This window comes from Tribolium castaneum, chromosome 1, assembly GCF_031307605.1.
Source record: "Tribolium castaneum strain GA2 chromosome 1, icTriCast1.1, whole genome shotgun sequence".
Taxonomy (NCBI): Eukaryota; Metazoa; Arthropoda; class Insecta; order Coleoptera; family Tenebrionidae; genus Tribolium; species Tribolium castaneum.
Window position 1 is genome coordinate 3,798,386 of NC_087394.1, and position 26,587 is coordinate 3,824,972.

The 26,587-nt window shown below is 38.2% G+C and overlaps 2 protein-coding genes across 12 annotated transcripts in view; both read left to right on the forward strand.

Moving 5' to 3' along the window:
- LOC660533 (titin) overlaps positions 1 to 26,587 on the forward strand; it is a 132,339-nt gene that overhangs the window by 93,298 nt on the left and 12,454 nt on the right. For 10 of the 11 annotated variants that reach the window (XM_064359771.1, XM_064359761.1, XM_064359762.1 and 7 more), the window contains 2 exons: positions 235 to 8,694; positions 8,913 to 16,991. In XM_064359771.1, the coding sequence (XP_064215841.1) occupies positions 235 to 8,694; positions 8,913 to 16,991 (16,539 nt within the window). The remainder of the gene's footprint in view (positions 1 to 234; positions 8,695 to 8,912; positions 16,992 to 26,587) is intronic. The other variant, XM_064359770.1, reaches the window with a different exon arrangement.
- Positions 16,998 to 26,563, forward strand: LOC135265696 (titin-like). Its single transcript, XM_064355678.1, has one exon. The coding sequence runs from the start codon at positions 17,330 to 17,332 to the stop codon at positions 26,561 to 26,563; it is 9,234 nt and encodes a 3,077-aa protein (XP_064211748.1). The 5' UTR covers positions 16,998 to 17,329.

Here is a 26,587-nt window from a genome sequence, read left to right on the forward strand (position 1 = left end):
GCGCTTGTTAACCTAGTGCAAAAACGCGACTAAAGCTGAAATGTAAATGTAGCAACGCTAACTCGAGCATGGCATTTAGTGTCGCCGGCTTGATTTTTCTCTAGGTGAGTAGAACTTTCTCAAACACTATGCTTAGACAACGCACTCATGCCACTATTCACTCCAGCTTCGGCATGAGAATCTCACACTAATCTGTTAGACAAAAACATCAAACAATCATACAAACACTTACAGAAATCGTTGAAATTGAAGCAGAACGCAGCATCAAAGGCACCAAACAACAACACACTGAATCGCCCGTTAAACAACCAGAACTTGAGTCCGGTGCGCCTTGGCGCAGGAAAAAAGAGCAAAAAGTTGAGGTCAAACAACACAAAGAAATCGAAATTGAGGAAGAGGTGGAGGAAGAAGCGGAAAAAGCAATTAAGGGTCGTAAAATCAAAGCGCATAGGCCCAAAGTGGGCGAGTATGACATGGACGAGGAGGAATGCGATGAAATTGTTCCTTTTGATGCCAACACACAACAGCAAATTCCTTTACACACTTCAGCAGTCTATTCAGAAACGACCCCTCTAGGTCTAGTTGCGCAAATTAAACCTGGAGACGTGGTCGAATCTAAAGCTAGTGTCGATCTTTTGACACATTCGGCAGTTACGGAGCAACACATTCACGCCGAAGAGAAGGAAATCATAGGAGAGAAAGTCACTTCAGCTAGTTACGTTGCTAGAAAGTCAATTGATACACGTGAGGCTTATGAAGTGAGCGAACAAGACGTGCAAAGCCTTCCTGGCACTTTTGATGGTACCTTCCAACCAACTTTATCAACAGCTTTCCCTAACTTCATCTCAAATGAAAGTATCTCAGTCCAAGAAGTGCAGCTTGGAGACACCTCCTCGACTATCACTAGAGAAGACACCAAAGAATTCAAAGCTGACTTCTCCCTACTTCCTCAAGAAGCCAAAGGCGTATCCGAAGTCGAAGTTTCCCAAAAAGAACAAAGTTTGGACGAATTCACAATCCCCAGACCCAGCCAGGCTACTGGTACTTTCACAACGAAAGAAAGCCTCAACATTGAAGAAATCTTCCACGGGGTCAGCGAATCTGATCTTGACGTAACCAAACCAGCGACTGTCAAAGGCAAAGTCAGCATTGACACCAAAGAATCGATCATCGTTGAAGAAATTGAAACCGAAACCAAACCCGGAAAACACCTCCCGGAAGCTTTCGTCCCGACTGAAATTGCCACACTTGGAGTCATTCCTCAAAAATCACTAACTCAGTCACAAATGGTGGCCCCAGAAACTGAAGGTGAGTACGTCCCTGGACGGCTACCTCCAAGCCAAAAGGCGGATTTCAAAGTCACCACAGGGGAAAGTGTTATTGTTTCGCAAACTTTGCCCCAAGACAAGGAAAATGTCTTTAGTAAAGCTCCAAGTCCTGAAAAAGCTTCAGCTACGGAAGACTTGATCCTTTCGGAAGGAGTCAAAGTGAGTGTAACCGACTCCCAAATGCCCCAAAAGGATATGGAAGAGGATTTGGTACCGAAGGAAGTAGCAAGTGTTGAAATTTTGCCCAAAGAAACGTTCTCGACTCAAACTACTCTCGCTGTTGAGAGTGAAGGTCGGTACGAAGTCGGGGATAAACCTAACTATAAAACAGCCGATAGTTCGGTGATTTGTCACGAAGTGACCGATGTTTCGATCGTGACGGCTCAAGAGAGCGAAAATGTGCTAGATTTAGGGGAAAAACCGACTGAGTTACTTGCTGAAACTTCAGTACGGCCTGTGGAATCCTTGACGGTTTCGGAAATTCACACTACTGATGTTCCCGATGATTTCACAGATTATCCCAAATTTAAGACTGATACTGCTGTTAGAGACATAGAAACACTTGAAGCAACTCACATTACGGAAACAAATATCAATGAACGGGAATCGTCCTATATTGAGGATAAACCCGAGTTAAAAACAGCCGAAAGTAACTTTACGCGACCCCAAGACCAGGTGGAAGTCACTGAACTGAATTATATGGAAAGTGAGAAGAGTCTCAAAACTTTTGAAATGCCCGAAAGTCACAAAAGTAAAGCCATTACAAGCCATACTCTCCCCACCGGTGTCATTGAAGAAGTCAATCCTGAGTACAGTGCAAGCAATCTTGACGAAACAGGTATCAAGCCAAGCCAAGCCGACTTTACCCAAACTCCTCACACTGAAACCATCATTTCGCAAGCGATAATCGGTGAAACTTTCCAAGACCAGGATTATGTAACTCCTGAGGGAAAGCAAGCCGCCCTTATTGTCTCACCTAACGAAAGTTTGAACATTTCCGAAGTCTATACTGACGATAAAGAAAGGGAATACGTCCCTGGTGAAAAACCAGCGATCCAACAAGCGACTCTAGACATTGACACTCAAAAAGTCGCCAGTAAAACCATCGTCCAGCCTGATGATTCGGCCCAAAGGCTCGAAACGTTGCAACCGTCGACTGTGGTTGCGGAAACAGAGCAAGACACACTTGAAAGTGTTCAAATAACGCAGTGTCAAGCGGCGGAGAAGGAAGTGGACGAGGTGAAGAAAATCGAGTTTGAGACCAAACAAGTGGCTGTTGATTTGACTGAAGCCCGACAAGGGCCGAATGTTACACAAGTTATTACAAATGAGAGGGAAGAGGAGTACCAGGCGCAGCCTCAACCCCAACACGGATTGGCCCTCCCGAATATTACACCACAAGAAGTGATTGTCAAGTCGGAAATTGAGACAGTGGTACATGCTGATGAGATACAAGAAGAGGAGGTACCGACTGGCAAAGCCAAAAAATATGCAAAACCTTTACAGGAGTTGATAGTCACTGAGACTAACGTTGTTGATATTGAAAAAGATCTACCAAAGGATATAATGCCGTTCAAAAAGTCGGCAAATGTTGATATAATCCCAGGTCAGCAGTTGTCAGTCACTGAAGTGGTGACGGATCACAAGGAACAACCTTTGGAGGTTTTGAAACCGACAGAATCCCAGGCTAACATCGACGTGACTGAATCACAAGTTGCCCTCAAGGAAGAGGTAACTCCTGAGATAAGTCCTGGAGATTTCTCTCGAGTATCCCCTGAGAAACAACTAGCAAAAGCGGCCCAAGATATCTCACATCCTTTGGTCCAGACACAGTTCACTCCAGGTGAGAAAGAAGGCCAACAACCGGCTGATGTCAAACCGGACCAAAAGCAAGTCACTGTTGAATTCCTTGAAACCGAAAGTTTGAACGTTACTGAAGTCACTACAGACGACAAGGAGAAGGCCTTAGAAGAAATGACTAAACCTGAAGTTGCACATGGCGAACAATCGATTTCTTCACACGTTATAGCCACTAAAACGGAGGTCCAACCTGACCACACCATCGACCAATTGACACAACTTGAAGTCGCCACAAAACAAGCAACTTGTGACCGCTCCTTGCTTGAAAGCGTAATCACTGGCGAAGTGATGATCCAGGAAAAAGAATCAGATTTTGCCCAAACTAAGCTTGATTTGAAATCAGCAGCGGAGGATTACACCCTTGGAGAAGGTGTTTCCGTGACTAGTGTCACTACCGCAGATAAGGAAAAAGATTTTAAGGAGAAAGAGCGCGAGTTTGAGACCGCAGCTCCCATTTTGTTGCCTCAAGACGTGGTCCAGGTTGGTGAAACAATCCCAGGTGATACCCTCGGGGATTATGATCGTTCCTCACCCACTAGAGCTACAGCACTTAAGACCCAATCAGAACTCCAAAGTATCATCAATTTGGAGGCTGTGATCGGAGAATCAGAAGGAGAATTCACCAAAGACACAAAACCGGAGCAAAAAACAGCAGGTGTTGAATTCGAGGAAGCCAAAGCGGCCCTAGTTTCGGAAACTTTGACTGTTGACAAGGAAAAAATGTATGAACAAGGCGAAGTCGCAGCTTCTGGTCAAGCTTCACTAAGTTTCGACGTGCAACCGGTTGCGGAAACTAACATTGTAGTTGCGGAAAACATCACCAAAGACGTGGTTGAAGTACTGCCCCTTTCAGCTAAGGCAAACATCGACCAAACAACTTTAGAGAGTGTTATTCAGTCCCAATCACTGGTTCAAGACAGTGAAACTCCCTTTGACCGAACGCCCCTTGATTTAAAAACCGCAAATGTGGCGTTTAGGGAAGACACAGGAGTTGTAATCACCCAAACTGAGAGTAACGAAAGTGAGACAATACTCAAACCTGGGGAAAAACCCGAAGGAAAACACGCAGCTCCTGGTCTCGAGACCCTAGAATTAGTGGTTAAGACTGAAACCGGAGTCAATGAAAGCTTCAAAGATTTGGAAGTCCAAAAACCGGAAACGGTTTCCGCCCAATCGGAATTTTCAGCATTCAAGACAGCTGTTAACCTTGAAACAATCCCCACGGAATCAGACACACCACTTGAAATTACCAAAACTGAAACTAGAAATGTTGTAGTTTCGGTCAACGAAGGCCAAAGCGTGATTGTCGAAACAGTTGTGACTAATGAAGCTGAAAAAGAATTTGTGAATGAAACGACTGAAACGAAAACTGCGGAAACAAGTTTCGCTGACATGAAAGCCGTTGCTGCAACGTTCCAAACACAGGCTGATTTGAGTACTGGGGATTTGAAACCTGAAATTAGGGACACAACGACTGCAATTTCGGAAACTATCCCTTACAATATTGTTAGTCAAACTGAACAAGTCGTTATTGATAAAGAGGAAACGTTTGAAAAAGGGGCTAAGCCGAGTGGGGTTATCGCCAGTGTTAATGTTGAACCGGTTGAAGGAATTTCCATTTCTGAGGCTACTTTAGGGGTCAAGGAAGACACTTTTGTCCCTCTTGCCCTACCATCGGAAAAAGTCGCCGTTAAAAGCATCGATGTGACTCATAAAGTCGCTGAACAGTCAACAGTAGACTCGAGTGCTGATATCGGAAAGTTTGAAAGTACCAAGCCTGAGACTCAGCGAGCTTCTGAGAACGAGGAAGCTCTTGCTAGTTTGATTGTGAGTGAAAGTGTGACTGAGGAACGAGAATCCGATTTTGAGGGCAAATTTAAACCAGCCACCAGTAAAGTTAACGTATCTCTAGAAGAAGGGAAGAAAGTTGTTGAAATTACCGAGTCGGTGACTCAGGATAAGGAAGGTTTAGTAAAAGATTTCGATTTGCCCAAAAGCCAGAAAGCTACAACTGGGTATGACGCTAAGTTCGTCCCTGAGCAAAGCGAAGTTCAATCAGAAAGTGTCCCTGGTGAGTTGGTACAAGAAGTACCATCAAAATCGACTGCCTCTATTAAACACACGACTCACGAAGAGATCATCCAAACGGTACCACTAGTCCAAGAAAAGGAGCAAAGCTTTGACCAGAAGCCAGATTTCGTGTCCAAAAAAGCCGAAATTGAATTCGAAGAAAGCAAAATAACATCAACTTCTGAAATCGTCCCTGCTGAAAGGGAAAGTTTGTTAGAGGAGCAACGAAAACCAGAAACTACAAGTGCTAGTATCGATGTCATCAGCAATATTTCTATGACAAGTTCAGAGGTTTTAACCAGTATGCAAGTTGGTGATTTTGTTCCTGAGAAACCAGGAACAGCGGCTGCTGTTCCTGAGCAAAACGTTTTGCAAAGTTTGACTCAAGCTGTGACTGATGTTATGGACACTTTCGGACAATTTGAAGGCACTTTCAAACCCACGACTAAGAAAGCTGAGACCAAGGTCGATGTTTTGAGCGAGATTACCACGAGTGAAACGTACACTGAAGCACAAACAGAAGAATTTACCAAATTTGAGGCCAAGACTGAGAAAGCCGTGGCCGAATATGATGCCACAAGAAAACCGCTTCAAGCTTCGGAAGTACTTGTTAGTGAAAATGTTGGTGATTTTCAAGCAGAAACCAAAGAACCAGCCGTTGGAAGTGTGACTCAGGGAGTACTCGAAGGGGTGATTTTATCGGAAAATATTGTACACGAAGCTAAGAAAGACTTCGATAAAGTACCCGACTTTGACACCAAGAAAGCAAAACAAGTTATTGATGAGAAATCGTCAATAAGCATTACAGATGTCACTACGCAAGAAAAAGAAAGGGAATTAGTGAGTGACTTCACCAAAGAAGAGAAATTCGGAATTTCCAACATTACGTCAGACTTAACAACTAGTTCCAAGTCAGAAGTACTGCTCCATGAACACATCGGAAAACTCAAAACTGAGAAACCAAGCACTGAAACGGCAGAAATCAGCGAAAGTACGTTACAAAGTCTCATAATTTCCGAACGAACTGTCCAAGAGACTGAAGTACCGTTCGACAAAATACCCGTGGAGGGCAAAAAGGGTGACTTGACAATAATCCCGCAAACTCCAGTCTCAATTACTGAAATCACGGCAACTGACAAAGAAACCGAATTTGAAAAAACAGCAAGTTTCAAAACTAGCACAGCTGAAAAATCGATCAGTCTTCAGGAAGTACCCCAAATAGAAGAAACTACAGTCCAAGAAGCTTTAACAACTTTATCAACTGAAACACCCGACAAAAGCCAAGCGCTACAAGAGCATGTCCCTCACAGCACCGTCACTATTACTGAAATCACCTCAAGTGAAAAAGAAGGCGATTTCACACGTCTTCAAAAACCGGCTACTCAGATTGCAGCCTTTGAATTGGAGGACACCAGGAGTACTGCTGCCACAGCCCAGGTTGTGACTGAAGAAAAGGAAGAAATATTTGAAGGGACTTTCAAATTTAAGACTTCGAAGGCCGACAAGAGTGTTAGTTCACAGGAGGCTCCTTTGATTGAAGAAGTCACAACAGAGGAAGATGTAGGGAAGCTGAGGACTGACATTCCTGATAAGGAACAAGCTCTTCAAGAACACATTCCTCACAAAACGGTTAGTATAACTGAGATAACTTCAACGGAGAAGGAGAGTGACTTCAAACCTGGTGATAAGCCAATAACACAATCTGCTGAACTGGAATTAGAAGAAACACGAAGGACGGCATCAACTGCTCAAGTTTTAACTCAGGAAAAAGAAGTTACGTTTGAAGGAACTGTTAAATTTAAGACTTCGAAAGCCGACAAAACGATAACACCTCAGGAAGCTCCAGTTATCGAAGAAGTGAGAACAACTCAAGATACAGGAGAACTGAAAACTGAAATTCCAGAAAAAGGGGAAGCTTTGCAAGAGCACGTCCCGCACACTAGTGTCAGCATTACAGAAGTAACTTCAACTGAAAAAGAAAGTGGTTATAAACCGGGAGATAAACCCACAACGCAATTGGCTGAATTGGAGTTAGAAGAGACACGAAAAACAGCTTCAACTGCTCAGGTGATTGTCCAAGAGAAAGAAAGCGTTTTCGAAGACAAAATTTCATTCAAAACTAGCAAAGCCGAAAAAACCATCATACCACAGGAAGCTTTAGTGATCGAAGGAGTGACTTCAGTTGGAGATATGCCCAAGTTTGAAATCAAAGCACCTGAGCAAGAACACGCGTCTCAGGAACATATTCCTCACTCTACTGTGAGCATAACTGAGGTAACTTCCACCGAAAAGGAGAAGGATTTCAAACCGGGGGATAAACCAGTGACACAACTCGCTGAATTGGAGTTGGAAAAAACCAGAAAGACTGCTTCAACAACTCAGGTTATTACGCAAGAAAAAGAAGAAACGTTTGAGGAAAGTTTAGTCAAAACTACAACTGCTGATAAGACAGTGAGTCCTCAGGAGGCTCCCCAGATTGAGGAGACTCGAACTGAGGAAGGCTTAGGGCCATTGACCACAGAAGTACCTGATAAAGGAGAAGCTCTATCAGAACATGTGCCTCACTCGACTTTGAGTATCACTGAAGTGACTTTGACCGAAAAAGAAGGTACTTTTAAGCCTGGTGACAAACCAGTGACTCAATTAGCTGGTCTAGAGTTGGAAAAAACGCGCAAAACGGCTTCGACTGCTGAAGTTGTGACTCAGGAGAAGGAGAGTACTTTTGAGGAGACTTCTCCCAAGTCCTCCAAAGCCGACAAGACTGTAAGTCCTCAAGAGGCACCTCAAGTTGAGGAAACAACCGTTCAAGAAGGTTTAAGTAAATTTAAACCAGAAGTGCCTTCAAAACAACTAGCTGAGCTTGATTTACAAGAAAGCAGAAAGATTGGTCAGAAGAGTCTTGTCAAAACTTTTGAATCTTTTGAGGAGTTTACTGAGACAGTTCAAAAGACCCGACGTGCTTCACAGGCGACTATTCCTCTAGAAGGAGTAGTACAAAGCGAAGTCACGGTACAGGGTACTACTGAGAAAATTCAGAAAGAAGAAACTAGCTTCAAAACTGCTAGTGTTGATATTTTGCTCAAGGAAGGTCTAACTGTCACTGAAGTTAACGTTCAGGGACAGTTAGGTAAAGAGATTACTGAAGGACTTGCCAAAGAGTCAACAGCGCAGGAAGAAATCGTCCACCGACCCGTTTCAGTGAAAGAAGAAACGGTTCTTCTCCAAACAAGTGATGTTTTTACGACTGAGAAACCTAAACTAACCAAAGCTCAGAGCGATTTGACCGAAAAGCACGGACTCATAGTTACTGAGATGAAAACAACGGGCGATTTGGAATCAATAGACGTGGAAAAAGCATCTTCAAAGACGGTTAAAGTAGTTTTGGAGGATGTCGCGAGTTTGGAAATTAGCGAAGTTCAGTTACAGGAGAAAGAAGGTGAGTTTTCCAAGCAGCGACTAAAACTAAACGAAATAAAATTAAAAAATCAAATAAATAAAAGTTGAATCAACCATGATAAAAGTGGAACGTGCCTAAAAGAAGCGATTAAACCTCTAACATCTCACATCACTCCTCTAAACAAGCAAACACGAAACAATTAACACAAACAATGCACACAATGTTCTTCTCTTTATAAACACAACTGTCAATTACAGGTCCGTTGGATGAAACAGAACCACACAAAACACGAGCCAGAGTTACACAAACCACAACTCTAACCCAAAAAGCAGAGCAACACACATCAATAATCCAAAAAGATGACACACCTCAGCTCCATACAGAGGAAACACATGAAATTATTACCAAATTTAAATCTGTACCAGATAGCGATGAAACCACTCAAATTATTACTAAAAAAACTATTATCAAAAAGCGCGATAAGAAAGCGGAGGAAGGTGATGTTATCATTGAAGAAGTTTTGGATGAAATTACTCCAGAAACAGAAAAAGCTAAACAAAGTCCTCAGATTGAAGAAATAGTGGAAGAAGAGGTGAAACCCGAAATAGTCGAAGACACCGAGACAAAGACTGTAAAGATTCAAAAGAAAATCAAGAAGAAGAAAGTCATTGAAGATACACAAGTCGTAGAAGAAGTAAAACCGATCATTCAAGAGCTACCAGAAGAGGTACAAGAAGTCGAAGAAGAAGTGGACGGTAAGGTTACTAAGAAAATAATCAAACGAAGAAAGATCAGAAAGCGCAAAGGCAGTAAACAGGAAGATACTGAAATAGTAACTGTAGAACAAGAAGGTCAAAAACCTGAAACAACTGTCACGATTGAAGAAATCGAAGTGCCTAAAGAAATAGAAGAAATACCAGAATTTAAGCCTGAAGTAGCACAAATTGAAGAAACACCCACTGAAACACAAATTCTAAAGACTACAACTCAAGATGGTAAAACCAAAACCAAAATCGTGAAACGAAAAGTTTTCAAAAAACGTAAAGATGGAAAACAGGAAAATACTGAAATTGTTACGGTTGAGGAAGAAGGTCAAGAACCTATCACTACAGTTTCAGTTGAAGAATTACCAGCTGTTGAAGAAATAAAACCAGAAGTTGTGGAAGAACTACCAACTGAAGTTCATGTAACGGAAAGTGTGACTGAAGAAGGCAAGGCGAAGAAAACAATCGTAAAGAAAATCAGACGTCGCAAAGGTGACAAGGAAGAAAAAACTGAAATTGTAACAGTAGAAGAAGAAGGGAAGAAGCCGGAAACTACTGTTTTAGTTGAAGAAATTGAAGCACCTCAAGAACCTGAAGTGAAAGAGAAACGCAAAAAGAAGATAATCAAGAAGATTAAACGACGAGTTGGTGATAAAGAAGTTGTTGAAACTGTTGAAGAGGAAAAACCTGAAATTGAAGAAATACCGGAATTACAGCCTGAGAAAGTGTCAACTGAAACCGAAGTGGTTGAAAGTGTGACTGAAGAAGGCAAATCAGTTAAAACCACAATTAAAAAGATCAAAAAACGCAAAGGCAAAAAAGAAGAACGGACTGAAATTGTCACTGTTGAAGAAGAAGGTAAAAAGCCTCAAACCTCAGTTACTGTTGAAGAAGTTATAGTACCTGAAGAAATTGAAGAATTGCCTGAATTTAAACCTGAAGAAAAAGTTTCCACTGAGACTTATGTTACGGAAACAATTACCGAAAAAGGTGTACCTAGAAAGACAATAGTTAAGAAAATTAAAAAACGCAAGGGACGTAAAGAAGAACAAACTGAAATTGTGACCGTAGAAGAAGAAGGTAAGAAACCGGAAACCAAAGTAGCGGTTAAGGAAATTGAAATACCGGAAGAAGAAATAGAAGAAATTCCTGAATTTAAACCGGAAAGGGTTTCAACCGAAACAGAAGTTGTAGAAACTCTGACTAAAGAGGGTAAACCGAAGAAAACTATAATAAAGAAGATTAGAAAACGGACAGGCGGAAAAGAAGAAAAAACTGAAATTGTTACTGTGGAGGAGGAAGGCAAGAAACCTGAAACAACTGTTACGGTTGAAGAAATTCCCTTCGAAGAAGCATTGGAGGAAATACCGGAATTAAAACCTGAAAAGGTCTCAACTGAAACTTATGTTACCGAATCAATAACTGAAGAAGGAAAACAGAAGAAGACAATCGTAAAGAAAATTAAAAAACGCAAAGGGGCTAAAGAAGAACAAACAGAAATTGTAACTGTCGAAGAAGAAGGGAAAGAACCCGCAACAACTGTTACAATTGAAGAGATTCCGTTGCAGGAAGCAGAAGTTTTTGAGCTTCAACCAGAGAAAGTTTCTACGGAAACTGAGGTTATTGAAACTGTTACCAAAGAAGGTAAACCTAAGAAAACTATAATAAAGAAAATCAAGAAACGCAAAGGAGGTAAAGAAGAGCAAACCCAGATTGTAACTGTGGAAGAGGAAGGTAAAAAACCTGAAACTACTGTTACAGTTGAAGAAATTCCAGTAGAAGAAGCACATGAAGAGATTCCGGAATTTAAACCTGAAAAAGTGTCCACGGAAACTCACGTAACTGAATCGGTTACTGAAGAAGGTAAAACAAAGAAAACTATAGTTAAGAAAATCAAGAAGCGTAAAGGTGGAAAAGAGGAACAAACACAGATCGTAACTGTGGAAGAAGAAGGCAAAAAGCCTGAAACGACAGTTACAGTTGAGGAAATTCCTGTTGAAGAAGCTGTTGCAGAAATTCCTGAGTTTAAACCTGAAAAGATTTCGACGGAAACTGAAGTCATTGAAACCGTTACGAAAGAAGGTAAACCTAAAAAGACCATAATTAAGAAAATTAAAAAAAGGAAAGGTGGAAAGGAAGAACAAACTCAGATCGTAACAGTTGAAGAAGAAGGTAAGAAACCTGAAACAACAGTTACTGTAGAGGAGGTTCCTGTACAAGAAACAACTGAAGAATTACCTGAATTTAAGCCTGAACAAGTTTCCACTGAGACTTTTGTTACTGAATCAGTTACCGAACAAGGTAAGGCAAAGAAGACTATAGTAAAGAAAATCAAGAAACGCAAAGGAGGAAAAGAGGAGAAGACAGAAATTGTAACAGTTGAAGAAGAAGGTAAAAAGCCTGAAACTACAGTTACAGTTGAGGAAATTCCTATTGAAGAAGCTCTTGAAGAGATTCCTGAATTCAAACCGGAAAAAGTGTCAACTGAGACTGAAGTAATTGAAACTGTTACGAAAGAAGGTAAACCGAAAAAGACCATAATTAAAAAGATTAAGAAACGTAAAGAAGGAAAAGAAGAACAAACTAAAATTGTAACAGTTGAAGAGGAAGGCAAAAAGCCGGAAACCACAGTTACAGTTGAAGAAATTCCATTCCAAGAAGCAACTGAAGAAATAATACCTGAAAGGATATCTACTGAAACAGAAGTCATTGAAACAGTTACCAAAGAAGGTAAACCTAAGAAAACAATAATAAAGAGAATTAAAAAACGTAAAGGTGACAAAGAAGAACAAACAAAAGTTGTAACTGTAGAAGAAGAAGGTAAAAAACCGGAAACTACTGTAACTGTTGAAAAAATTCCATTCCAAGAAGCAACTGAGGAGATAATACCTGAAAGGATTTCCACTGAAACCGAAGTCATTGAAACAGTTACAAAGGAAGGTAAACCTAAGAAAACAATAATAAAGAAAATTAAAAAACGTAAAGGTGACAAAGAAGAACAAACAAAAGTTGTAACTGTAGAAGAAGAAGGCAAAAAGCCGGAAACTACAGTTACTGTTGAAGAAATTCCATTCCAAGAAGCAACTGAAGAAATATTACCTGAAAAAATATCTACAGAAACTGAAGTTATTGAAACAATTACCAAGGAAGGTAAACCTAAGAAAACAATAATCAAGAAAATCAAAAAACGTAAGGGAGGTAAAGAAGAACAAACTCAAATTGTAACAGTTGAAGAGGCAGGTAAAAAACCTGAAACGACAGTAACAGTTGAAGAGATTCCGATTGAGGAAGGAATTGAAGAAATTCCTGAATTTAAACCTGAAAAGATCTCGACAGAAACCGAAGTCATTGAAACTGTTACCAAAGAAGGTAAACCTAAAAAGACCATTATTAAGAAAATTAAGAAAAGAAAAGGTGCAAAGGAAGAACAAACTAAAATCGTAACAGTTGAAGAGGAAGGTAAGAAACCTGAAACGACAGTTACTGTAGAGGAGATTCCTGTTCAGGAAATAACAGAAGAATTACCTGAATTTAAGCCTGAACAAGTTTCTACTGAGACTTTTGTTACTGAATCAGTTACTGAAGAAGGAAAACCAAAGAAAACTATAGTAAAGAAAATTAAGAAACGTAAAGGAGGAAAAGAGGAAAAAACTGAAATCGTAACTGTTGAAGAAGAAGGTAAAAAGCCTGAAACAACTGTTACTGTAGAAGAAGTTCCAATTATTGAAGAGATACCAGAAAAGATTTCCACAGAAACTGAAGTCATTGAAACAGTTACCAAAGAAGGTAAGCCCAAAAAGACCATTATAAAGAAGATTAAGAAACGCAAGGGTGGTAAAGAAGAGCAAACGCAGATTGTAACGGTTGAGGAAGAAGGTAAAAAGCCAGTAAGCACAGTCACTGTAGAAGAAATTCCAGTTCAAGAAGCAATTGAAGAAATACCTGAATTCAAACCAGAAAAAGTTTCGACAGAGACTGAAGTTATAGAAACTGTTACAAAAGATGGTAAACCTAAGAAAACCATAATTAAGAAAATTAAAAAACGTAAAGGTGGAAAAGAAGAACAGACACAAATCGTGACTGTTGAAGAAGAAGGCAAAAAGCCTGAGACCACAGTCACAGTTGAGGAAATTCCAGTTGAGGAAGCTGTTGAAGAAATACCGGAATTCCAACCTGAAACAGTTTCTACTGAAACACACATAAGCGAGACTATAACTGAAGAGGGTAAACCTAAGAAAACAATTGTAAAGAAAATTAAGAAACGTAAAGGTGGTAAAGAAGAACAAACACAAATCGTCACTGTTGAAGAAGAAGGTAAAAAGCCTGAAACCACAGTTACAGTGGAAGAAATTAGTGTACCAGAAACTGTAGAGGAACTTCCTAAAAAACCAAAAGTAAAGAAACCCAAAAAACCTAAAGAAGAAAAAGAAGAACCCGAAAAAATTCTTTTTGTTCCAACATTAGCACAGAAAAAGAAAGAGGAAGATGAGGATCTTCTTGAAATGATTAAAACTGAACTTCTGAAGAAAGCTCTGGCCCATGAACTTCCTGAAAGGAAACCTGAAGAAGAAACTGTAGAAACTCACGTGACAGAAACTGTTACTGACAAAGGTAAACCTAAGAAAACTATTGTCAAAAAGATTAAAAAGCGTAAAGGAGGTAAAGAGGAGCAAACTGAAATTGTAACAATTGAGGAAGAAGGCAAAAAACCTGAAACAACAGTTTCTGTCCAAGAAATCGATGTTCCTGAAGAAGTTCAAGAAATACCCGAGCTTAAACCTGAAACTGTTTCTGTCGAAACCTACGTAACGGAATCTGTGACCGAGACTGGTAAACCTAAAAAGACGGTGGTAAAGAAAATTAAGAAACGCAAAGGAGGAAAAGAAGAACAAACAGAAATTGTCACTGTCGAGGAAGAGGGTAAAAAACCTAAGACTACTGTTACAGTAGAAGAAATCCCGGTCGAAGAAATTAAACCGGAACAAATTTCCACAGAAACTGAAGTAATTGAAACCGTAACTAAAGAGGGTAAACCTAAAAAGACTATAATTAAAAAGATTAAGAAACGCAAAGGTGGAAAAGAGGAACAAACACAAATTGTGACTGTTGAAGAGCAAGGTAAAAAGCCTGAAACTACAGTTACAGTTGAAGAAATACCGGTTGAGGAAGGAATTGAAGAAATTCCCGAGTTTAAACCGGAGAAGATATCTACAGAAACTGAAGTTATAGAAACTGTTACGAAAGAAGGTATACCAAAGAAAACTGTGATCAAGAAGATTAAGAAAAGGAAAGGTGACAAAGAGGAAGAAACTAAAATTGTAACGGTTGAAGAAGAAGGTAAAAAGCCGGAAACCACAGTTACAATAGAGGAAATTCCGTTCCAAGAAGCAACCGAAGAAATAATACCTGATAAGGTATCTACTGAAACTGAAGTTATAGAAACGGTTACCAAAGAAGGTAAACCTAAGAAAACAATCATAAAGAAAATCAAAAAACGTAAAGGTGGAAGAGAAGAACAAACTCAAATTGTAACTGTTGAGGAAGAAGGCAAATTACCTGAAACAACTGTTACAATTGAAGAAGTACCATTACATGAAGCAATAGAAGAAATTCTTCCTGAAAAAATATCTACTGAAACTGAGATTATCGAATCAGTCACCAAAGAAGGAAAGCCGAAGAAAACTATTGTAAAGAAAATTAAGAAACGGAAAGGTAGCAAAGAAGAACGTACGGAGATTGTGACTGTTGAAGAAAAAGGAAAGGTACCTCAAACAACAGTAAGTGTTGAAGAAATTGAAATTCCAGAAGAAATACAAGAACTACCTGAGTATAAACCTGAAAGTATATCTACGGAAACACACGTCACCGAAACAATAACTGAGGAAGGCAAACCTAGAAAGACAATAGTTAAGAAGATCAAAAAACGTAAAGGAGACAAAGAAGAAAAGACAGAAATTGTAACTGTTGAAGAAGAAGGTAAGAAACCTGAAACAACTGTAACGGTTGAAGAATATGAAGCACCCGAAGAAGAACCTACACCTAAAGAACCTAAAAAGAAGGTTAAAAAACTGAAGAAACCAAAGGAGGAAGAACCAAAAATACTTTTCGTTCCGACGTTAGCAGAAAAGGAAGTAGTGGAAGAAGAAGAGGTGATAGAAATGATTCAGACTGAACTATTGAAGAAAGCGATAGCTCATAAATTACCTGAAAAGAAACCTGAAGAAGAAGTTGTTGAAACGCATGTTACCCAAACGATGACAGCCGAAGGCAAACCGAAGAAAACAATCGTAAAGAAAATTAAAAAGCGCAAAGGAGATAAAGAGGAAAAAACTGAAATAGTAACTGTTGAAGAAGAAGGCAAGAAACCTGAAACAACTGTTACTGTCGAGGAAATCCCGGTTGAAGAATTAACTGAAGAAATTCCTGAGAAAATTTCTACTGAAACTGAAGTGACTGAAACCATTACTGAAGAAGGCAAACCTCGAAAAACCGTTGTAAAGAAAATTAAAAAACGTAAGGGTGGGAAAGAAGAACAAACTCAGATTGTAACTGTGGAAGAAGAAGGTAAGAAACCTGAGACAACAGTTACAGTAGAGGAAATTCCTGTAGTTGAAGAAGTTCCAGAAGAACAACCACTAACTACAGAAACATACGTAACAGAAAGTATAACCGAAGAAGGCAAACCAAAGAAAACAGTTGTAAAGAAAGTCAAGAAACGTAAAGGCACTAAAGAAGAAACAACAAAAGTCGTGACAGTTGTAGAAGAAGGCAAAAAACCTGAAAGTACAGTTATAATTGAGGAGTTAGAAATTCCTGAGGCTATAGAAGAACTTCCCGAATTTAAACCTGAAAGAGTTTCAACAACAACTGAAATAGTAGAAAGTGTTACTGAAGAAGGCAAAGCGAAGAAAACCATCGTGAAGAAAATAAAGAAACGTAAGGGTGGTAAAGAAGAACGAACAGAAATCGTGACTGTTGAAGAAGAAGGTAAAAAGCCACAGACGACGGTTGCAGTTGAAGAAATTGAAGTTCCTGAAGAGGTTGAAGAATTTAAACCGGACATCATTGAAGAACTTCCTGCGGAAGTACAGGTTACTGAAACCATAACTAAGACAGGTAAACCCAAGAAAACCACTATTCGAAAACTGAAGAGGCGTAAGGGTAGCAAAGAAGAAAGAACCGAAATTGTAACTGTTGAAGAAGTCGGTAAGAAACCTGAAACAACTGTTACAGTCGAAGAAATTGATGTTACCGAAGAAGTGAAAGAAATTCCGGCAATTAAACCCGAAGAACCCAAATACATTGAAGAATTACCTGTAGAAGTATTGGTTACTGAAACTATAACTAAAGAGGGTAAGCCCAAGAAATCGACAGTTAAGAAAATAAAGAGACGCAAAGATGGTAAAATTGAAGAAACGAAAGTAACAAAAGTAGAAGAAGAAGGTAAAAGACCTGAAACCACTGTTCTGATTGAAGAAATAGAAATACCGGAGACAATTGAAGAAATTCCTGACTTTAAACCGCGAAAAGTCTCTACCGAAATACGGGTAGTGGAGACATTAACTAAGGAAGGTAAGCCTAAGAAAACAATCACAAAGAAAATAAAGAAACGTAAAGATGGTAAAGAGGTAAAGACCGAAACTGTGACAGTAGAAGAAGAAGGGAAAAAACCAAAAACGACGGTGATTTACGACGATTTTGAAATACCTGAAGAATTAGAAACAGAAATAGTGGAGCCTGAAAAAGTGGACCACATTGTTGAGTTACCTGCTGAAATCCAGGTAACTGAGACAGTAACAAAAGAGGGTAAGCCAAGAAGAAAAGTTGTTAAAACAATTCGTAGACGTAAAAAGGGTAAAATAGAAAAAACAGAAATTGTGACAGTAGAGGAAGAAGGCAAGAAACCTGAAATGGAGGTTTTGGTAACTGAAATTCCAGAAGAAGAGGAAGAACAATTGAAACCTAAAGAAGTAGATTATATTGAAAAAATACCAGTGGAAATACAGGTAAGTGAAACAGTGACCAAGCAAGGTAAGCCTAAGAAAACCATAGTAAAGCAAATAAGACGGCGTAAAGGTAACAAAGAAGAAACAACAGAAGTAGTAACTGTAGAGGAAGAAGGAAAAACGCCTGAAACTTTTGTTTCAGTTGAAGAATTAGAGATACCTGAACCAGAAAAGGTATCAACTGAGATACAAATAACTGAAACTAAAACCAAAGAAGGTAAGCCGAAGAAGACAATTGTGAAGAAAATAAAAAAGCGTAGAGGTAGTAAAATTGAAAACACTGAAATTGTAACTGTGGAGGAAGTAGGTAAAAAGCCTCAAACAACCGTTTCGGTTGAAGAAATTGAGGTGCCAGAAGAATTAGAAGAAATGCCAGCACTTGAATATAAAACTCCTGATTATGTGGAAGAAATACCTGCTGAAGTAGAAGTCACAGAAGCGGTGACTAAAGACGGCAAACGCAAGAAGGTTACTACACGAAAAATTAAGAAAAAGAAAGGTGTAAAACAAGAGAATACTGAAATTGTAACAGTGGAGGAAGAAGGCAAACAACCTGAAACAACTGTAACCGTGAAAGAAATACCATTTTTGGAAGAAACCAAAAAACCTGAGAAACCTATTGAACAATTACCTGTGGAAGTAACTGTGACAGAAACGGTAAGTAAAGAAGGTAAGCCTAAAAAGACGATGGTGAAAAAGATTAAGCGTCGCGTTGGTAATAAAGAAGAAAAAACAGAAATTGTAACAGTGGAAGAGGTAGGTAAGAAACCACAAACAACGGTTTCAATTGAAGAAATCCTGTTACCTGAAGAAGTTGAACCTATACCTGAGCAACCTGCTATAATTGAAGAACTCCCGACTGAAATTAAGGTAACTGAAATGATTGGAAAAGACGGTAAACCTCTTAAGAAGACCGTCAAAGTGCGACGTTTACGGAAACGGAAAGGTGGTAAACAGGAAGAAACTCAAATTGTAACAGTGGAAGAAGAAGGCAAAAAACCAATGACTTCTGTAACCGTTGAAGAAATTGACGTTCCAGAACTTGTGTATGAATTACCCGAAATTAAAACAGAAGAAGCAGTTTACTTGGAAGAGTTACCTACAGAAGTTAATATTACTGATACAGTAACTCTGGAAGGTAAACCTAAACGTAAGATAATCAAAACGCGAAAAATACGTAAACGCAAAGGTAGCAAACAAGAAAATACTGAAATAGTGACAGTTGAAGAAGAAGGGAAGAAACCACAATGCTCTGTATTTGTTGAAGAGATAGACGTGCCTGAAGAAGTGACAGAAATTCTACCACAAGAACCAACTTACATTGAAGAATTGCCAACCGAAGTCAAAGTTACCGAAGTGGTGACAAAAGAAGGAAAACCTAAGAAGAAAACGGTTAAAATTAGGAAGATCAGGAAACGTAAAGGTAGTAAACAGGAAGATACAAATATTGTAACAGTTGAGGAAGAAGGAAAGCCAATTGAAACTTCTGTAACAGTTGAAGAAAGAGAAATACCAGTAGAAGTATTAGAGGAAATGGAAGAAAAACCTTCCGAAGCCGTATTTATTGAAGAGTTACCACAAGAAGTTCAAATTGTTGAAATTACAACTCCTGACGGTAAAACAAAAAAACAGAAGATCAAAAAACGAGTTATCAGAAAACGAAAAGATGATAAAGAAGAAAAAACCGAAATTGTAACTGTAGAAGTGGAAGGTAAACCACCTGAAATTACAGTATCGGTGGAAGAAATTAAAACGCCACTTAAACCCAAAAAGAAAAAAGTCAAGAAAGTCCAAAAACCTCAAAAAGAGGAACCAGAAGAAAAAATTCTATTTGTACCAACTTTGGCCGAAAAAGAAGATGAAGAACCGGTTGAAGTTGAAGAGGTTTTAGATATGATCAGAACAGAACTTCTGAAGAAAGCAATAGCTCATGAACTGCCTGAGCTCCCTGAGGGGGAAATTATTGATATTCCTGAATTTGCGGCAACCGAATTACCGGAAGAAATCGTACAAGTTGAAGAAATAAATAACAATGGAATACCAGTGAAGAAAGTTATCAAGAAACGCACAATTAAAAAGAAGAAAGGTGATAAACTCGAAATTACCAAAATACAAACAACTGAGAAAGAAGGAGAAAAACCTGAAACGATTGTAACTACTGAAGAAGTTGATAAAGATGATGAAAATTATCAACAGCCAGGAGTACCAATAACTGAGTTACCTGAGGATGTTGAGGTTATTGAAATTAGTACTAGTGATAAGACACCGAAGAAAAAAGTTACAAAGAAGAAAACTTTGATAAAGAAAATGGGACCAAAAGTTGAAACTACTGAAATTGTTACTGTACTTGAAGATGATAAACCTCCCGAACAAACGGTTACTGTGAAAGAATATCCACAAAAACCCAAAAAAGTTAAAAAAGTAAAGAAAGATAAACCTAAAACTGGAGATATTGAAAAGCCGAAACCCATACCTATGAAATTAGAAATTATTAAAATGGAGCCGACTAAGGTAAAAGTCGTTACAAAAGAAGAAATACCACTTCTCAGTCAATTGAAAAAACCAAAAACAGTACCGAAGAAGAAACCACAGCAAGTTACTTTCCCGAAAATTCGTCTCACTAGCAGAATAGTACGAGTTACTTTCCCTCCGGAAGGAGAACAAGAACAAAAACCTATCATTACTCAAAGGAAACGTGACCTTAAAGATCATGGAGAACTTTCACGAAATGTGAAAGAAGCACGTGAAGTACTGAAACGCAAAAAGTTTAAAGTTAAAGATATTGAACAATTTATTCCCGATTTAGAAACTCCGGAAGATACCAGCCTTCCAGAAAAAGTTAAAACGGAAAAAGATGAACCTAAGGAAAAGTACGAAAGAAAGCCTAAACCTACACCTGAAGATATGGAACAACCAGAAAAGTTCAAAATCGGTAAAGGTAAAGTACCTCTCGATGACAATGAGCTTGAAAAGGTTAAACTTAAGAAAATTCCGGAAAAACCGAAAGAGGAAGTACCGGAAGAGTTAGAGAAGCCTAAACCCAAATCAAAACCAAAACCAGAAACAAAACCTGAAAAACCGGATGAAGAAAGTGATAAAATTAAATTTAAACCTTATGATATCGATTTGCCCGAAACTGAGTTGGAAAAACCTGAAAAATTCGATTACGAGAAAGATACAGACGACAAAGAACAAAAGAAAGGTAGATATAAACCTAAAAAGAAAGAAAAACCTAAACCTGAAACAGACGAAATCGAAATAATTAAAGGAACGCCAAAAGAAAAACCTGATGAAGAAGAAAAAGATATTAAATTAAAATACAAACAAAAACCTAAACCTGAAGAAGAACCTGAAACAATTAAACTAAAACCTTGGAAAAAAGATGCAGGCGATGAGGTCACTCCTGTAAAACTCTCAGACAAAATTAAATTTAAAGTACCAAAAGTTTCGTACGTTGAAGAAGAGCCGGAGAAAGAGGAAGTAATTGAAGAAATTGTTGACAATAAACCTAAAAAGAAAAGGGTAAAAAAGAGAGTTCTTAAAAAAGATTTGGATGATAATACACGCGAAATAATCGAAATCGTAACAGTACAGGAGGAAGACAAGAAACCTGAAACATCAATAGTTACAACTATTGAACCACTGGTAGAAGAACCTGTTGAACCCCTAAAAGTGGAAAAGAGAGTTATACCAACAATTGTGATTGAATTACCCGAAGAAACGAAGGTTGCTGAAGTAAAAACTGAGGAAGGTAAACCGGTAAAAAAGGTTACTAAAAGGAAAGTTATAAAGAAACGAGTTGGTCCAATTGAAGAAGTAATTAATATCGAAACTACCGAAATTGAAGGAAAAGAACCTGAGACTTTTGTAACGGTTCAAGAGTTAATCTCTGATGACCTCCCTGAGCTTCAGGAAGGAGTAATTATTGAAGAACTTCCGGAAAAAGTTGAAGAAATAGAAACAGAAGTGAGAGGGAAAATCAAAAAGAAAAAGATCAGAAAGCGGGTATTTAAGAAAGATGATGAAGGGCAGAAAGAGATAACCGAAGTTGTTTCTATTGAAGATGAAGAAAAACCTGAACTTAGTGCGACGATAATAATACCCGATGAAAGTAACACTTTTACGGTAGAGTTTCCGGAGGAAACTGAAATTACTGAAGAACGCAGAAAGAAGAAAATTAAGAGACGAAGAGTTATTAAAAAACAAATCGGTCCAATGCAAGAAATTACAAAGATAGATACTGAAGAAGTGGAGGGAGAAGAGCCTGAAAGTACAGTAACAATTGAAGAAATAATAGCAGATGAAATTCCTGAAATTGCTGAAGCACAACCTGTTGAGGAGTTACCAGAGAAGGAAATAATAGTTGAGGAAGAAATTAAGGGTAAAATCAAGAAAAAGAAAATTAGAAAGAGAGTTATGAAGAAAGATGTTGATGGTAAACAGGAAATTACTGAAATAGTAACAACAGAAGAAGATAATAAAGAACCTCAAACGAGTGTTACAACACTTGTGTATGATGCTTCTTCTATTGAACCTTTATCTGAAGAAATATCGGAACCTCTTGAACCTCAAAAACGTAAATCCAAGAAAGTTATTCCCACAGTTGTGGAACTTCCGGAAGAAGTTACCGTAACGCAAGTAAAATCGAAAAGAGGACCATCTAAGAAAGTAGTTAAAAAAGTAAGAACTATCAAAAAACAAATAGGCCCAATACAGGAGATAACTAAAATTGAAACAGCCGAAGAAGAAGGTAAAGAACCTGAAACAACTGTTACAACTGAGGAAATAATCGCTGATGAGATTCCTGAAATTGTGGAAGCTAAACCTGTGGAAGAACTACCTGAAAAAGTTGAAGTAATTGAAGAGGTTGTTAAAGGAAAGCTTGTAAAGAAGATGGTCAAAAAGAAGGTGTTGAAGAAAAAAGATGATCAAGGAAATCAGGAAATTACACAAATTGTGACAATAGAGGAGGAAGGTAAAAAACCAGAAACAACTGTAACAACTGTTATTGCTGAAACTAGTTCATTGCTACCTTTGCAAGAAGAAGCAAAACCAATTAAACCTGAAAAGAAACCGAAGAAAAAAGTTAAATCAACTGTAGTTGAACTTCCAGAGGAAGTAAAAGTTACAGAGGTGGAGACAAGGAGAGGACCTAAAAAGAAAGTTACCAAAACCAGAGTTATAAAGAAACAAATAGGTCCAATTGAAGAAATAACTAGAATTGAGACTGCTGAGGAAGAAGGTAAAGAGCCACAAACAACTGTTACTGTGCAAGAATTTATATCAGAAGAAGTTCCTGAAATTGTACAATCCACACCTGTTGAAGAACATGAAAAAGTTGAAGTAGTTCATAAAAAAGAGGGTGATAAAGTAAAAACAAAGAAAATCAAAAAACGAGTTATTAAAAAGGTTGTCGATGGCAAGTCTGATGTTACAGAAATTGTTACAGTTGAGGAAGACGATAAAAAACCTGTAACTACAATTACCAAATTGCCCGACATTTCAGAACTCAAAGAAGAAATTACAAAACCATTTGAACCTGAAAAGAAGAAACCAGAAGAAGCTAAGCCCCTCATTGTTGAATTACCAGAAGAAATGACTGTTACAGAAATAAAAACGAGGAAAGGTCCAGTTAAAAAAGTTGTTAAGACTAAAGTAATTAAAAAACAGAAAGGCGATGTGCAGGAAATTACCAAAATTGAAACGGCGGAAGAAGAAGGCAAAGAACCGGAAACGACAGTCAAAATTGAAGAAATCCTAGCTTACGAACCCCTTGCTTATGAAGAAGCTACGGTGGTTGAAGAATTGCCAGAGAAGGTTGATATTGTGGAGGAAATAGTCGCTGGAAAAATTAAAAGAAAGAAGATCAAGAAACGAGTTCTTAAAAAAGACGATGGTGGAAAACAGGAAATCACTGAAATTGTGACAGTTGAGGAGGAGGGCAAGGAACCTCAAACCACTGTTACTACGCAAATTTATGATACTCAACTTGAAGAAGTTGCTGAACCTTACGAACCTGAAATGAAGAAACCGAAGAAAATTAAACCAACTGTTGTCGAGCTGCCAACAGTCACTGTTACCGAGGTTAGCACAAAAGAAGGGAAACCTGTTAGAAAAACGGTTACTAAAAAAGTAATTAAGAAACGAACTGGACCTATAGAAGAAATTACTAAAATACAAACCGTTGACGAAGAAGGTAAAGAACCTGAAACCACTGTTACAATTGAAGAAGTTATTGCCGAAGAACCTCTTCCACTGGAAGAAGCTATAGTCGTGGAAGAGTTACCTGAAAAAGTTGATGTAATTGAAGAAGTCGTTCGCGGAAAAATTAAGAAGAAGAAAATTAAAACGCGTGTTATTAAGAAAGACGATGATGGTAAACAAGAAATTACAGAAATTGTTACCATTGAAGAAGATGATAAGAAACCTCAAACCACTGTTACAACAATGATTCACGATATGTTACCACTTGAACCGTTTGAGGAAACTGTCGAACTTCCTATGCTGAAAAAGAAAGAACCAAAGAGAGTTAAACCAACTGTTGTAGAACTTCCCGAAGTTAAAGTTACAGAAGTTGATGTCAAAGAAGGAAAATCTGTCAAGAAAACAGTTACCAAGAAAGTAATTAAGAAACAAATCGGTCCAATTCAAGAAATAACAAAAATCGAAACTGCTGAAATTGAAGATGAGAAGCCTGAAACCACTGTTACAATTGAAGAAATTATTACCGATGAACCTCTTCCGCTAGAAGAAGCTACAGTAGTAGAAGAGTTACCAGAAAAAGTCGATGTTGTTGAAGAAATTGTCGGTGGAAAAATTATAAAGAAGAAGATAAAGAAACGTGTCATCAAAAAAGAGAAAGATGGCCAACAGGAAATCACACAAATTGTTACAGTTGAAGAAGACGATAAGAAACCGCAAACTACTGTTACAACGTTAATTCATGATACTTCCTCCACAGAACCTTTAGAAGAAGAAACAGAAACATTGAAACCTAATGAAACAAATCCGCGCAAAATTAAACCTACTGTAATTGAATTACCTGAAGAAATTGAAATTACTGAAGTAAAAACTAAAGAAGGCTTACCAGTCAAGAAGAAAGTCACTAAAAAAGTAATCAAAAAACAAATTGGCCCTATTCAGGAAATTACAAATATTGCAACAGTTGAAGAAGAAGGTAAAGAACCTGAAACAACAGTCACTGTGCAAGAATTTATTGAAGATCTTCCTGAATTAGTCGATGCTACAGTAGTTGAGGAACTACCAGAAAAAGTCGACGTTGTTGAAACTGTGATAGGTGACCAAATACAAAAGAAGAAGGTCAAAAGACGAGTCATAAAGAAAGATAAAGATGGTAAAAAAGAAATAACAGAAATTGTGACTGTCGAAGAAGACGATAAGAAACCTCAAACTACAATTACTACTCTCGTTCATGACATTTCTTCCGAAGGGCCGCTCGAACAAGAATCTTTCTATTCATTTGAACCCGATAAAAAACAACTTAGGAAAGTAAAACCCGTTGTTGTTGAGTTACCAGAAGAAGTCAAAATTACCGAAGTTGTGACCCAAGAAGGGCCAAAAGAAAAAGTTACCAAAAAGAGAGTTATTAAGAAACAAATTGGTCCGATTCAAGAAATCACCAAAATTGAAACTGCGGAAGAAGAAGGTAAAGAACCTGAAACGACTGTTACAGTTGAAGAAATAATCTCCGATGAAATACCAGAATTGGTTGAAGCTCAACCTGTTGAAGAAGTGGAAAAGGTTGAAGTTGTTCAAGAAAAAGTTGGTGATAAAGTTAAGACTAAGAAAATTAAAAAGCGAACTATCACTAAAACCGTTGATGGCAAACCTGAAGTTACAGAAATTGTGACTGTTGAAGAAGACAATAAAAAACCTAAAACAATTGTCACCAAATCTCACGATATCAAGTCTACAGATCTTCCGCTTGAAGACATTGAACCTTTTGAAACTAAAAAGCCTAAGAAAAAGAAGATAGAGCCCACAGTTGTTGAGTTACCGGAAGAAGTAAAAGTAACACAAGTTATCACAGAGAAAGGACCCATAGAAAAAGTTACCAAAAAACGTACTATTAAAAAACAAATTGGTCCAGTGCAAGAAATAACTAAGATTGAAACCATCGAAGAGCCAGACAAATTGCCTGAAACTACTGTCACAATTGAAGAAATTATTTCTGAAGAAACACCCGAAATAGCGGAATCTAAACCCGTCGAAGAACTTGAAAAGGTTGATATTGAGGAAAAAATCGTTGATGGTAAGAAAAAGAAAATAAAGACCAAAAAGAGAGTAATTAAAAAAGATGTAGAAGAAGGTAAGCAAGAAATAACCGAAATTGTTAGAGTTGAAGAAGACGGTAAGGAACCACAAACTACAGTTATTACTGTTATACATGATACTTCGGTTATTGAACCACTAGTTGAAGAAATATTAAAACCATATGAACCTGAAGAAAAGAAACCTAAAACTGTTAAACCCACAGTAGTGGAATACCCTGAAGAAGTTACTGTTACTGAAATAACGACACAACAAGGCAAACCCTCTAAGAAAGTTACAAAGAGAAAGGTTATTAAAAAACAGGTAGGTCCAATCGAAGAAATAACCAATGTGGAAACCACTCAAGAAGGTGACGACGAACCACAAACCACAATCACCATTGTCGAAATGGTTCCCGACGAACTACCAAAGTTCATTGAACTTAAACCCACAGAGCAACTTCCAGAGAAAGTTGAGACAATTGAGGAAGTAGTCGACGGTAAGGTCAAAAAGAAGAAAATTAAAAAACAAATCGCCAAACGCGAGAAGGACGGTAAACCGGAAATAACCGAGGTTATAACCGTTCAAGAAGATGACAAACCACCACAAGTAACCGTAAATATTTACACGTCCGACAACAATTTCACAGAACCACTTCAACTCGAAACTGTCACAGACTTCGATCAAACACCTGGTATACCAGAACGTATTACTCCCAGACTGACACACCACACAACCACAAAAACCATTACAGAAGTACACACCCTTGAACATACACAGGAAACACCACTAGGTAAGAAATACAATTATTATTACCCACACTTTCAATACTTAACTTCTAAATACACCAAAAACGGGGTAACCTAACAAAACAATTAACTCGAAATAAAT